Source organism: Lepidothrix coronata, unplaced genomic scaffold (genome assembly GCF_001604755.1).
Source record: "Lepidothrix coronata isolate B3197 unplaced genomic scaffold, Lepidothrix_coronata-1.0 Scaffold52, whole genome shotgun sequence".
NCBI classification, from domain to species: domain Eukaryota; kingdom Metazoa; phylum Chordata; class Aves; order Passeriformes; family Pipridae; genus Lepidothrix; species Lepidothrix coronata.
Window position 1 is genome coordinate 4,208,931 of NW_016690232.1, and position 14,041 is coordinate 4,222,971.

The 14,041-nt window shown below is 50.9% G+C and overlaps 1 protein-coding gene across 3 annotated transcripts; it reads left to right on the forward strand.

Moving 5' to 3' along the window:
- The first annotated feature begins 1,594 nt into the window (after positions 1-1,594).
- On the forward strand, positions 1,595-9,596 carry TOR1AIP2 (torsin 1A interacting protein 2). Of its 3 annotated transcripts, none has more exons than XM_017815925.1 (6): positions 1,595-1,776; positions 2,645-2,845; positions 4,500-4,793; positions 4,941-5,261; positions 5,670-5,834; positions 6,614-9,596. In XM_017815925.1, exons 2-6 carry the CDS (start codon positions 2,812-2,814, stop codon positions 7,375-7,377), a joined length of 1,578 nt encoding a protein of 525 aa, XP_017671414.1. In that variant the 5' UTR covers positions 1,595-1,776; positions 2,645-2,811; the 3' UTR covers positions 7,378-9,596. The 3 variants fall into 3 exon arrangements, with proteins under 3 accessions (XP_017671414.1, XP_017671416.1, XP_017671415.1); XM_017815927.1 differs by having other exon boundaries at positions 1,597-1,776; positions 5,670-5,768; XM_017815926.1 differs by lacking the exon at positions 1,595-1,776 and adding an exon at positions 1,851-2,319.
- Positions 9,597-14,041: the final 4,445 nt, after the last annotated feature.

Consider the following 14,041-nt stretch of genomic DNA (forward strand, 5'->3'; position numbering starts at 1 on the left):
AACATAATATCAAGATCCTTTTTTGTAACAGTTTTGTGATGACTTCATGCCTTAACCCAACCACTTAATTTTCCTGCCAAACAGCTTTTAGGGAGCAGGTTCTCAACCCCCAGAGACTGAAGGGACCCCCTGATTTTGTCACACGTTTGCTTGCCACTGTTTTCATGACACTCGTGCTTCTGTGGGAAGGACGGTCCCTCAGCCCTGACTGCCTCCGGTGATGAAGGAACTGGATGGTTGCAGGGACAGAGGGATGTAAAATACCTTGATTTTTGTGAAGCCCTTGACACCCGCGGTTCCTCTCTGCCATTCCTTGGCTGTTCCTTACTGAAGCAGATGAAGGCAGGATGTGAGATGGATGCCAGCCAGGAGCAGGGCCCTCTAGGTGACCTTGGCCTCTGTGAACCAGCCACATCGATTTTTGTCCTTCCTGCTTTGCCACTCCCCAGGTTTTACAGCCTCTGCTGCACCCAATGAGAGGTTGTCCACGATGTGCAGAGTCTGCCCACAGACACCTCACCTCCTCATCACCTTCCTGATAGGACCAGCGTTGGTATTGATACCTGTGCACATGCTGACACCCCTGGGACACGTGACACACACGTTTTTTTGAGCCCTCTGAGACTGCCTCTGTGTCAGTAAGGGTTCTTAAACACAGCACAAAGACATATTTTTTTTCTGCCCTTTGGAACCCAATCTGTTCTACAAGTACTAGTAAGGGGAGGATTTAGTCAAATTAAAACGAAGTCAAATCAAACACATCAGTCACATCCTCCCCTTCAGCCCTCTGGTCTCCAGATTGAGGAGTCCCAGCCATTCGGTGCCTGCCATTGAGTGGCTGCTCCTTCCCAGCACTGTTTCAGTTGCCTTTTCCTGTGTTTTGTCTCACCCATTTGCTGCTGGGCTCCTCCGGGGTTGCTGGTGAAAAGGCTGCAAGCTGAGTTCGAGGGGGTTTGCTATCTCTGTGCTACTGCTCCTTGTGCTGATGCCTTGCCCCTGCCATGCTCCATGCTCCTGCTTTCCATGATATATGTCCCGGGCAGGGGGAAATAGGGAAGGAGTTGGAACCTACCTGTCCCCTGCACTAGCACCTCAATTTAGAACATAATTTTTTTCGGGAAAACATTGCTGAAATGAGGCCGGGGCAGATAAACACACTCTCAGACCTTCCCCCTAGTTGCAGTCTTTCGACCACACTGGAAGGGGGGCATTGGGGGGCTCCCCATCCTTTTCCCACCAGGCTGATACTAAAGATCCTCCATTTCATATTCTTGAGCCCCCAGCCTCCCTGCACTGGCCCAGTGTGACATTACCAGAGTCTGGGCTTTGCTACCTACGTTTTTGCATTGTTTTCCTTGTGGTACTTTTCATAAATCAACTCTCAAACCGGTTCTCTCCTCACCCTCATTTCCTTGTTTCGATCCACAACGCTGTTACCTAACGCAGGAAGCTGCCGCTCATCCAGCGTGCCCAGAGGAAACGGCACAACCACAGAGCCGTAGAAATACAGCCAAAAAAAAAAAAAAAAAAAAAGAGAGAGAGAAACGATTGTTTCCTGAACGCTCCGGAGAACGGCTGTGGGAAGGAAAACTACAGCTCCCAGCAGGCTGCCGGGAGCCGGGGAAGGGCAGAGTTCACCGTCACGTTTCCAGCGGAGGATTCAGGGGGTGTGTTGGTGCCCTGCCACCACCAGAGCCAAAGGGCCTCTGGGAAGGGCAAGCGGAAAAGCCAACTCTGCTTTTCTTCACCGCCCTGACCGGCTCCGAGCCTGCCCGGGTAAGCGTCCGACTCCACAGGACACTTTGTTTCCCTGACTTCCTTCTCCTGCCGGAGCGTCACCAGCGGGAACAGCGCAGGGAGGGCAGGGACGAGAGCCGGGCGGCAGAGCAGCGATTGTACCCCCCACCCCTCCAAATCGCGTCTCTAAGCGAGAAAACTCCGCTGCAGGGGCAGTGTAGGGGGGATGAGGTGCCCCCCTGTGCTGGAAGAGTTGCTGAGGAGGCTCCTGGGGCGGGATTTTTGTGCCCAAATCCGCGCGAACCGCGGGGAAAGTTCTTCGGGAGTTTTCCATGCCGCCCGGTTGCGCTTCTGAAAGCCACCAACTTTTCTCGGGTTACGCCAGCGAGCCCGCCTCGGTCCTGTCCCAAAAAAGGGCTTTAGGAAGGTGGGAAGGATCTCTGGAGGGGTGCAGGAGAGCCAGGCTGTGGCTCCGGGCTCACAACACCCGGGCAGGGCTCTGTCGAGGCCGCGGGGTGTTTGTGCCAGCGGCCTCACCTTCGGCACCGCTGTCTCCTGATACAACATGCTGGAGGCAGGACGGTAAGTACAGCGGGGTCATTGCTCTGTGTGGACCGGGCTGTGAGATTCCAGGTGCCCTGCCAAGCCCCAGACTCCGGGCCTGCCATCTCCGAGTCCATCTGGATGAGAAACCGGTGCCTCACCCCACTGGCGCGTCCCGAGACAAACGCGGTTTGCATTAACCCCTGAATTACTTGTAGCTTGATGGGAAGCAAAATAGCTGACAGCGCCTGGGCTGAAGGTTCCTGGTTATGGGTGACACCCACCCTTTTTCACCTTGGGAATCATGGAGGGAGGAGCCTCTTCCTCCTCCGTGAATCACCGCTCCTGTGTTTCTGCTTATCAGGTTCATGGGCGTTTAGTTGGAATTCCGGAGACCAGGACAGGATGGTGTCTGTGAGGGAGGTAGGACTTGGTCAGCCACTCGAACAGCGGGGAGAAACAGCTCCGTATGACCGAAGGAGAAAGTGAAACGAAACAGTGCAGAAGCCACAGCTCCAGGGGAAAAAGAAAATGGAAGAGAATCCAAGAGAGGATCTGTCTGGAGGTAAGAAAATCACTATGCTTACTCCATCTACTAGGAAAATTCCTTTGCAAGAAATATTTAACAGTGACATGGGAAACTGAAGCAAAATAAAATAAAATAATCCTGTCTTTTCCAGGCCAAGAAAAGCAAGTTGCTATATTTTTTTTATAGGGTGAAAGATGAACAAGTTACTTTCAGTTTTAGATTCCCATCTGCAACAGGTTTAGACTCTGTGTCCAGGATGGCAGCACAAGGAAGTCTAAAGATCCAGGCTGGGAGAGCTTTCTTTCATGAATCCCAGTGCTTCCCGTCTACAGATGCCTAAATAATAAGCCAGTTTTCCACCACCTATAGATGAGAAACCTCTGGAGGAGGCAGGGCAAGGAGTAGTTTGTGTCCAGCTTGAATAGCAGGATATCTCCAGGTTCCTCATGTTTCAGTTTCTGCTGTGTAGTTACATTCTCCAGGAGCTTTGTTATGACAATATACATACCAGTATGTCAGTGATACCGTGATGCCATCACCAGCTCAGGTCTGTCCTAGGCACTCAGAGGTGTTCCTGTAATAATCAGCAACAAAGAATGTAAAAATCGCATTCTGACGCATGCCAAGTGCAGCTTTTTTTCTCTTCTCAAATTAGAAGGAAGTTCTTTGCCATTTTTATCAGTCTTTATTCTAATTGTAGCATAATCACTTCTGTTATTACAATGCTTGATCATTCGTAAGCAATTTTTCACAAATAGCGGCTGAAATTTGAGCTGCACTCTTTGGTTCTTTAAGATCTAGAATATGTCACAAATGCTCATGTTCAGCCTCAGAATTTCTCTATTGAGTTATGCTCCAGTGTTTGCTTTTAATTATATGTTGCCATAGCTCTTAGGGAGAGCTCCAGGACAGGAGCAGAGACAGAGCACAAGCAGAATTATCATTTACATTCAGACAGATGCTTGAAGTGCATTGGCATAACTGCACTCAGCATCAGCCTTAGAAATTCTTCAAATCCACTGCTATCTGTGAAATCCCTTATCTGTGGAAGATGTGGTAACGTATCCCACCACTTAATGAAGGAATTGCCTGCCCACCCCACCGAGGATGTAGGCTGGCATTGAATTAACTTTAACACAGCAGCCTGTACAGTGCTGTGGTTTAGATTTGTGGGTTTACAGAAGAAAATGTTGATAACACAGCAATGTTTTGGCTATTACTGGAAAGTGCTGGCGCAGCATCAAGGCTTTCTCTTCCCCCCCACTCTTCCCTTGCCAAACAAATAACGTGGGGTGGGTTTATTGGGCAGGGACCCAAGGTGGGCAAAGGGTTGTTGAGTACAGTGTAGCATCGTGCTCAGCAACAAAAACTGGGGCACAGGAAGAAAGGGAGAAAGGGGGATGTCTTCCAAGGTGGCCATTGCTGGGAGACTGTCCTGGCATCATTGTAGGAGGTAGTGAGTGCTTGTCTGTCAATCTGTCCTGATTCCTCACCCTTCCCTTCACTCATTCAGCTGTTTGGATCTCAACCCATGAGTTTTCTCACTTCTGGTCACTACTCTCTGCCCCATCTCACTGGGGGTAGATGTTTCTGCAGTGCCAGAGCTGGGAGTTTTAAGGTTGGTGGTAAAGCACTGGGCATTCCTGACTCCTGTGTGGCTCACTGGGCTTGTGAACTCTGATCCCAACAGCTGGTCCAGCCCAAGGTGAGGTGGGAAGCACAGCAGAGCATCCTGTGCACCAAGAGCCCACCCAGGAAACACTCAAGCAGCCAGTGACAAGCAGGTCTGAGACCTCCTGCAAACCAGAGCAGGACTCTTCAGTGTGTGAACCAACTGCTGGTGGAGGAGAGACAACACTGCCGGGTTTAGCTGGCCCCACACTGGAGAAGGCTCCCCAGGAAACTGAAATATTGCTGGAAGAACCTGGGAAGACAAGAGATGGTGCCTCAGAAAGATCCCAGGAAGACAAGGACTTGGATGAAGGTGAGTCTCTCCCCACCCCTGTGTACAGCATTTCCAAAATGCTGATAACCTCGGCCTTTGCTTAGAGGAGGCAGAGCAGGAAAAAGAGCTGTTGGTTCTTGGGCTGATAGAAACTAAATGGAGGTCTGCAAATTTTATTCCCCACAGCTGGGCTGGCCCCTGGTAAAATGGACAGCAAAGGAGACAGCCCTGTCCACCAGGAAACAGGGGAGAACCAGGAGACAACCAGTCAGTGTGAAAGCTGCTCCAAAGCAGAGGAAGATGCTTTATCAGCAAGCAAGTCACTGAGCTCTGACAGTAAAGTGACACATTTGGATGTGACTGTCAGGGAAGATGTCACCAAGGACCTCTTAACAGAGAGGAGCACCAGTGCCTCTCTCCCAGTGCAGGAGCCAGAGGAGCACAAAGAGCAAGAAACACAGGAGATTGGATCCCAAGACACATTAAGGAAAAGACATGGGACCAAAGGTGAGCTGGTGGCTGCACACTGCTGCTCTTCCACCGTGCACATGCCTGCACTTCCCATGGGCATTAGAGCCATGGTATGGTGAGATCCCTATTGCCCATTGTCAGTTTTCCAGAGTGAAGCAGGAAAGAAGGTATAAGAAATTAACTGGCTTCTCTTTTTCTCTCTCCTTTCACTCCTCCTTTTCTTTCTTTGAAAGGCATGAAACCACACTGCACTGTGCACTGTCTTTCTCCTTGCCCAGCCCCAAAAACAAAGAGCCAAGACTCAGAGCAGTATTAACCCAAAGCAATATTCACTTCTAACTCTTCCCTCGGCTGGTTGCTTCCGGCAGCATTTGCTTTTCTTACTACAGCTCATTTTACCTGTTCCCTCAACAGTGAGTGTCACATTTCTTTCTCTTACTGCAGGGCACACAGCCCCAAACCCAGAGGCTCAGTCCTGCCTGCAGAACGTCACCACCCAAAACACAGACCAGGAGAAGCCCAAGAAGTCCCTCGTGCTGAAAGGTGAGGAAAAGAAGCTTCCCTTGCATGTTACTCACCGACCAGCAGGCACTGATCCTCCAGGAACAAGTAATGAAGCACATTTAATTCTTTTTCTCTCTTGGGACCTTTCAAAGCCTTTTCTGAGGGTTTGAGGGAAAAACCATCCTCTTAAATACAGGCCCAGTTTCAGCAGCTTTCCCTCCAGCTCTCCAGCCTCAGAAGAAGGCATATCATGTTCAGGGTACTGGGAGTGCCCTGGGATGTTCTGGGAGGTCTGGGGTTCCTACACCAATGGTCCCTCAGTCCTGCCCTGTGTCACAGGGCTCTAAGCAGGAATTGTGATCCTCATTGCGCCACATATGCCTCCTGTTAAAAAGAGACCCTGCTTTGGCATGGAGAAGGACACAAGCTGTTATCTGGACCTTGCTGTCCTCTGTTTTGTGAGCAGAACCATGATGGCCTTTGTTCACCCCGCAAGGCTCAGAGGGGGGCAGTGGTCACAGCACTTTAGCTGGGTCAGACACCTCCATGTGTGGTGTTCTGAATGGCCACAAACCTTAAAGAAAACAGAGGAGGGGGAAGGAGAAGGAAGCTTGTGGCCAGCTGCAATTTCCTCAGGAAATTCTGCACAAAGCTGTAGCCTTGAATCCATCCCTGGAGCTGCAGCCCCCTCACCTGGCGTGTAGGAGCATGGGTCTCACAACAGCCCCTTCACCACTCCTGGCCAATCTGATCCACTTCCCCAGAGCAGGGGGGCAGGTCTTAGAGGGGAAAAAGAGCCATCATAGCTACTTTCCAGCATGTCACTGCAGGTCACTTGTGACTGACTTCCGTTCCCCATCCTGTGTCTCTCCCCTGTTGAACAGGGCTTGGCATCATGGGTCTCATATTGCTCGTCTTCTGCATATTTTGCTTCGGCAACCCGACCTCCAGTTCCCAGCAAACCCTCAAGGATGCCACAGAGGCATTCCTGTTCCAGTTCAACCAGCTGCAGAAGAGGTTTCCAGGGCAGAGCCCTTACCTTTGGAGTCGTGGGAGCAAGGTCCTGAAGAAGCACCTGAACTCATCCCACCACACGCAGCCGGCCATCATCATCCTGACGGCCGCCCGCGCGGGCGAGCAGACCTTGCGATGCCTCAGCACCGACGTGGCCGACTCCTACTCGGCTGCCCTGCATGCCAGCACGGTGCAGATCGATGGCAGGGATAAATCCAGGCTCCAGAGTGACCGGGCCAAGCTGGAGGTGGACAAGGAGCTGAGCTCGGCGTTCGACGCCGGGGGCCGTGCTGCGGTGATTCACCACTTCGAGCTGCTGCCGGCGGGGGCCACCCTCATCTTCTACAAGTACTGCGACCACGAGAGCGCGGCCTTCAAGGACGTGGCCCTGCTGCTGACGGTGCTGCTGGAGGAGGAGGTGCTGGAGACCCACATCAGCCTCCCGCAGCTGGAAGAGAGAGTCCATGACTTCCTCTGGGACAAGTTCATCACCACCAGGACCCCCGGCTCCTACGACCACATGGACTCCGACAAGCTGAGTGGGCTGTGGAGCCGCATCGCCCACCTGGTCCTACCCATTCACCCGGAGCAGAGCATTGAGAAGGGGGGCTGCCATGCCCACGCCAAACCCTAGGCACAAAGGCAGCCAGAGCCCTGGGGAGGGTTGGAAAGATGGCCCTGGCTGGCTCTGGTGCAGGCAGAGGCACAACCAGTGTTATTTCTCTTCACTTTGTTTCTCGTGTCATCCTGGGAAGAGTTTGACAGGTACAAGTTGATCCAGGTCGTTTGGGCAGCTGATGCTTGGAGGTGATAGATCACACACTTCCTTCTGGCAGGTGGGAAGAGTGAATATTTTAGACTGCTGGTTGCACAGGGGAACATCAATGTGTGGAGAGGCAGGAGGGAAAAACAGGACTTTGCAGGTAGTGTTTCTATCAGGAAATACATGAATAATGTACACAACAATGGACAGAAAGATACTGCAATTCAGTAGCTCTTTCATTTCTCCTTGCCCTTCAGCTCGCCAGTGTCATATACATCAGTCTCACCATACACTTATCCAGAAGGTTCCTCTATCTTTGCAGAGAGCTGCTGGAACACAGACAGGTCAAATTCCCCAAAGCCCAACATTTTGAAGGCATGCTAGTCAAGGGTCTGATCAGTCAGCCCCAACAGAGTCCCACTTGCACACCCTGACTGACACCTAGCAAAGCCCAGATCCCGAATATAGGATGTTCCAACCATCCTGCAATTCAGAGATTCCCTAAACATCAACCACAAGAAATGTCAGGTTTTCAGCACTTAAACACTGCACTAACAGAGGGGATCCCATATGCCAGAGAACAAGCTCCAAAACCAGAGAGCAATGAAACGTTTTGCTGTTGCTCAGATTGTGTGAAGCCTCAAGGGATTACACAGGTAAAAGAATAAGAAATACAGTGCAACTTAATGCTACCTCTTTTTTGAAAGAATTCCACTTGATCCCTTTGCCACACAGTTTGTGACTCTCAACTTGGGCTGGTGCATCAGCTTTGGTCCTACAGGACAGATTGCTCTTCACTCAGATCTCTGATCTGTGTGCAGGGCTGGGAGCCTCTGCCAGCCTCTTCCCAGGTGACTTTTCTTAATGAACGTAGATGTTAACATTGATATTTCAAACCATGTAACGTAGCACACCAGGTCCTTGCCCTCCAAGGTTACATTTGCCTCCCTGCCAGGCAGATGGAGCTCTGGAATACGGTAAAGCAACTAGGAGGGGAGCTGGTAAAGAGAAAATCTCTGCCATTAACACTACAAATCCTTAACAAAGCAGGTTGGTTTCTCACCATGCCTCCTCTTCTGCATAGAAGTCCTGGAGACACTGTGGGGCAGAGCAGTCAACTCAGGGAACACCTGGGGGATAGGTGCTGGTTACAGCATTTGTAATAACCCAGCAGGCAGCCCCAGTGTCAGCCCCAGGTGCCTGTGGAACAGGAGCAGCTGTAGCAGATCATGGCTCATTTCCATAGTGCAGCACAGACTGAGGCCTTGCAGCGCCAGGCTCTGTATCTGAACGAGAACAGATCGAGGACACGATGGTGTTTCTCAGAAGCTGCACCTCTGAGTGCTCCTTACAGCAACTGGACCCTGGCCTCGGATGGGTCTCCTGCCAACAGTGCCTTGCTGATCTGCCTCACCAAAGGCTGGGCTGAGGCACAGCCCTGTGCCCTAAAATCACAGCCTGTCTCTTCTTTCCCCCTGCCACGTGCCTTGACCTGTCTCAGGAGATTTGTGGCCATTAACTTGGAGGAGGGGACAAAACAAAGGAAAAGGGAGGGTTATTTGTTCATGTTCTGACCAAAGAACAGACTTTTTGGTTGGGTGGAGACATGAAGACAAGACCATGGGGGTTTCAACCGTGGCAAACACTGGGCTAGATGTGAGAGCTGCCTGCTGGAGCCCAACATCAGCAGGGCAGCCCAGGGCATGGTTTTGTACAGCATACAGGTTGCTTCCTCCCCTCCCTCCTTTCTATTGCTATACACTACTTTGGTAACAGAAAACACTGTATCCTGCTCTGCACGGTTCAGTGTGGGTGTTGATGTAAAAACCAGCAGAGCATTAATCATGGTCTGCCAATATTTTGATGGAAATCTCTATTTTAACATTATCTCAGTGTCACATACTGTGTTTGCAATGCCTAGCCAAGGTATGCAAAGGCAGCTCCACACTGCCTGGGCATATCACCGTGTCACCCACCTGAGCTCTTCCAATACAGAAATATTTTTATGACCTTTGAAAGACAGAATATCTGCTTGCTTCTGAAACAGGACTTCTATTTAAAAATAAATGATGAGATTGTGAAAGAAACCAGCCAAGTGAGACTGGATTCTTATTCCATTCTTTTTTCCTAGCTATTTTCATTAAGCAAAAGAGATCATCATATTGGACAAAGTTCTATTTAGGTCAGGGCTGTAGTTGTGCAAACAAAGCGAATATTTGTTGCTCCTGGAAAAACTCCAAACAACATTTTTCTCAGTTGTTTGGGACAAATATTTACAGCTTTTCCAACTAAGCCAAAATTAAAAACAAACCCCCAAAGAGTTGCTGAATTCAACCCAGGCTGAAACACACTGGGGGTTTGCATAATACTCAGTGATGATAATGAAACTGACAACTGAAATGTTTTAGAAATACAGAAAGCAAATATTTCTCATTTCAACAGATCAATTCCACTTGATGTCTCACAACCTCAGCACACACTAAGTTTTACTTTTGTGGTGAAATACTTTGCTGAGCTCTGGCCTAAACAGAGAGAGGGCTGGGGGGGAAAAAAAGGAAAAAAAAGAGGATTTACCCTGTTATTCTGGATATTCTTCAGTCTCTGTCCAGGCCCTGACAACCTAAATACTCATCACATTGGCATCTGCTTCCACATAGATGTTTATGCGATCGATTGCCAGAGGTAAACATCACTCATCTCCTGTTGTCTGATGCCAGAGGACAAGAATTGGTCCTAGGCCAAAGATTCAGATGAAAATCCAGTATCACCACTGGATAGCACTGGGGCTGGTCCTGGGGTCACTTCAGAGGGGACAGTACGACCCCCAGCAAGGTTTCTACCAAGCCCTGTGCTCCAGCATGTGCTTCCCTGGGGCACAGGCACAGCAGCTGCAGAGCCCCTGGCAGGGGAGACCAGCAGGTGACACAGAGGTGTCACAGCCAAGAGCAGATAAACTAAAGTTCCCCCTTCCCATCAGTTCTCTGATGGCTGTGACAGGTCAGCACAAGGTCAGGATGGAGCAGGACATGGCCCAGGTAAATTATTCCTCCCAGGCACCAATCCATCACCCCACAGCTGGTAATCTCTCTGGGAGCACCTATCCCTGCTCACACACACATCACCCAAGCACAGCAAGGCCGCAGGTTTGGCTGGGGCTTATCAGTTGCCTACTTTTATGTCAATTATAAAACAAAATTCATTTTGAAGTCTTTATGTACCAAAAAAACCCTGAAATTAAAAAAAAAATTCCTGGTTTTTTTTTTTTTTTTTACTTGTCCTATTAAACAGTGCATCATTCCCCCCAACTCTCTCCCTTTTTTCTAGTCCCAGTCTGCAGCAGCAGTTCTACAGGGAAGCATATGCTGCCACAAAGTGCTCAACAACCTTAAAAACCACCTCGAAAATAACACAGTAGCTCAACTGAGGGGCAAAACCAGTTTGGAAGGCCAGTCTGGACCACTCAGCGCTGATTATCCATGTGACCCTGCGAGGTGACCTTACCTTGTCATCCCCAACCCTGTCCCTGTGACAAGCATATGGTGTCACATCTCTTCTTACCCCTTTGCACCAGCATGGGCTGAAGCTGGCAGAAGGCAGGATGCAGAGAGAAGGAATGAACCCAGCTCAGCCACGTCTCTCCTGTCGAGCTTTAACCCCCTGAGCCCTCCTGCAGCCCGGTGCACAGGCTCTGCTGCCACAGGGCTGCTCCCTCGGGGGTCACTCTGAGGCCAACAAAGCTTCCATTGTAAGAGAGGTTTGCAGATAATGGGAGCTCAAATCTGTGTTCATCTCCCACCTTCTCCCACTCTGCAGGGGGAGCAGCCGCACAATGAACCGCACAAAGGATCTTGGCCTCAGCCTGTGGGATGTGGATCTGAGAGCCTGCGATGAAAAGGCTCGAAGAATTCAGCTTGCGAGCGCGTTCCCCACACAGGGAGGGGGGAAAGTCATGGTAGCCCAGCCACTGGGCTCTCCCCGCTGTGGCTGGACTGTGCAGTTACGCTCAGGCTGAGGAGAGGCTCTGCAGATCCCTCATGAGGGCACTCAAGAGCTGAGGATCCTCTCCTTTCCAGAGGCACTACACTTTAATTCCCTTCCTGACTGCGTTTTGAAGGTTTTTGGAGAAACAGCTGGCGGATGAAACCAAATTCAATGAAACAAAAGGATGAAATAATCCCAGGCAACTTCCAGGGAGGTAGGGAATGAGTACGAATCAGTCCCCTGCAAGCAGCCCACGTGTCTGAAGGTGGCTGGCACCGACAGTGAAAAACACTGGCTGTGGAGAGACTCTTGGGATGAAACCAGGTGGCTCTGCTCTTGAGTGCTCTGCTCAACCTCGTGAATCCTTTAAACATTGCCTGGTGGTAATACAGACCTGCTTATGAAACCGAGAAGCAACTGAGAAAAAGCCCCTTGTAATGGTAGGGCTGAATGCAAAACCACAAAGGGCTGCCAAGCTCACATGTAATGTGTCCCACATCAGAACCAACTGGCCCAGTTAGAAAGTGGCAGCTTTACTTTATGGTCTGAATAAAGACAGTAGGAAAAAAAATACAAACTGGGAGAGGTGGATTGGAAATGATTACGAGACTGGAATTTGGCTTTGTTAGCAAGGTTTAAAATTAATTAGTTAAGTAACACTATCAAACCTTCCCATACACTGCTTACTGTGGGAGGTGTCTCAAGACTACAAGGGAACATTTATCTCCCATGCCCTTGATCCCACATTGACTGAGAGCATTCAAAACCTCCACTGCACCTCGAGAAATAACAGCACTGTCTAAATTCAGGATGTGAAATGAGAAGCAGCATTTAACACTGTCTTGTTGCCTTCCACACTGCGCTTGTATCACTCCTTGTGAGCACAAGAGGCTCAGGAGTGATGAAAGGGGATGAAAGCAGGACTAGCAAGAAGGGTCAGGAGAGAGGGGGCACAGAGGGGCCTGGAGGGGAGAGAATCACAGGCCACCTGGATTTGCCCTGTCACGCTCCCTTAGAGCATCCCATGCAGATCCCTCTCTCCAAATCACCTCTGTACTAAGCTGCACTCCATAGCCTGCTTCTGCCTGCCAGGGCTCCTGCTCTGACACTGGTTTTGGGAGAGGCTGAAGAAGATCAGATGCACTGAAACTTGCCCAGCTGGAGCCAGCCAGTCCCCCTTTTCTTCTTAGTCACAGCCTCTCCCCCACCTCCGTGTCTCTCCACAACTTTGCTTATCTGCAGGGCAGGAGCTGCCTCCAGAGGAACATTACACAGGGCTGCAGCAGAGCAGGAAAGCCAGGAATTGACTCTGAAGCTTTTTCCCCCCTCCCTGCCTTTGTAGAAGGCAGCTCATGGTGCAACCATGTGTTTTGTCAGCGCTTCTCACCCTCATTTTCTCTGCCTGGGTCAGAAGCAGATCACCCCCTCCTCCCCTGGCCCCTGCCTGCCAGCAAACAGCTTTGATCAGGAGTCCCTGGCCCGTCCCCCCTGCTGACACTCCATCATTCCTCTCCCCTCCCTCCACCTTGAGGCTGAAACCCTTGGTGAGGGAGCAGTGCAGAGTGCTGGAATCACCTCCCCACACTAATTACAGCACATCTGGCAGGCAGAAACCTCTGCTCCCCAGCTGCCCGCCCCAGGCTGGGGACACCTGATGCCATTTCTGCACAGCCTGTGTCCACGGATCACAGCAGCCAACTCCTGGGATGGCCGAGGTGTGCCAGCATGGAGACTGGCAGCACCTTGCCAGGAGCTGCCTCATGATCACAATCACAGCAAGGGGTGATCTAGAAAGGGGCAAAGAAAGTACCAGCAAGCAAATTTATTCCTCTCAAGTTGCATGCAGCGTGATTCTCCCTCTGTACTTGGCTCTGGTGAGATCCCACCTGGAGTTCTATGCCCAGTGCTGGGGCCCCCAACATAGGAGAAGGACATGAACCTGTTGGAGTGAGTTCAGAGGAGGCCACAGAGATGCTCTTAGGGGTGGAGCACCTCTGCTCTGGAGGCAGGCTGAGAGTTGGGGTTGTTCAGCCTGGAGAAGACTCCAGAAAGACCTTAGAGCCCCTTCCAGTGCCCAAAGTGCTGCAAGCAACCTGGGGAGGGACTTTGGACAAGGACAAGGGGGAATGGCTTTCCATTGACAGAAGGCGGTGTTAGATCTGATATTAGGAAGAAAATCCTCCCTGTGAGGGTGGTGAGGCCCTGGCACAGGTTGCCCAGAGAAGCTGTGGCTGCCCCATCCCTGGCAGTGTTCAAGGCCAGGTTGGATGGGGCTCTGAGCTACCTGGGATAGTGGAAGGTGTCCCTGCCTATGGCAGGAGGTTGGAATGAGATGAGCTTTAAGGGCCCTTCCAAACCAAACTATTCTGTAACTCACCCACCACCCCATCAAGAGCAGCTCCCCGTGTCCCAGGTGACGCTGCACTCTGTCCCAGCGTGGAACACAGGCTGCTCCAGCGCGGTCAGAGGGATGCCTTGAGAAGCAGAGCTCGCCCAAAGAGGACAGGAAGGAGGAATCGGGTGGCAAACGGGGTTTTGTGCGGGAGGCAAGGAG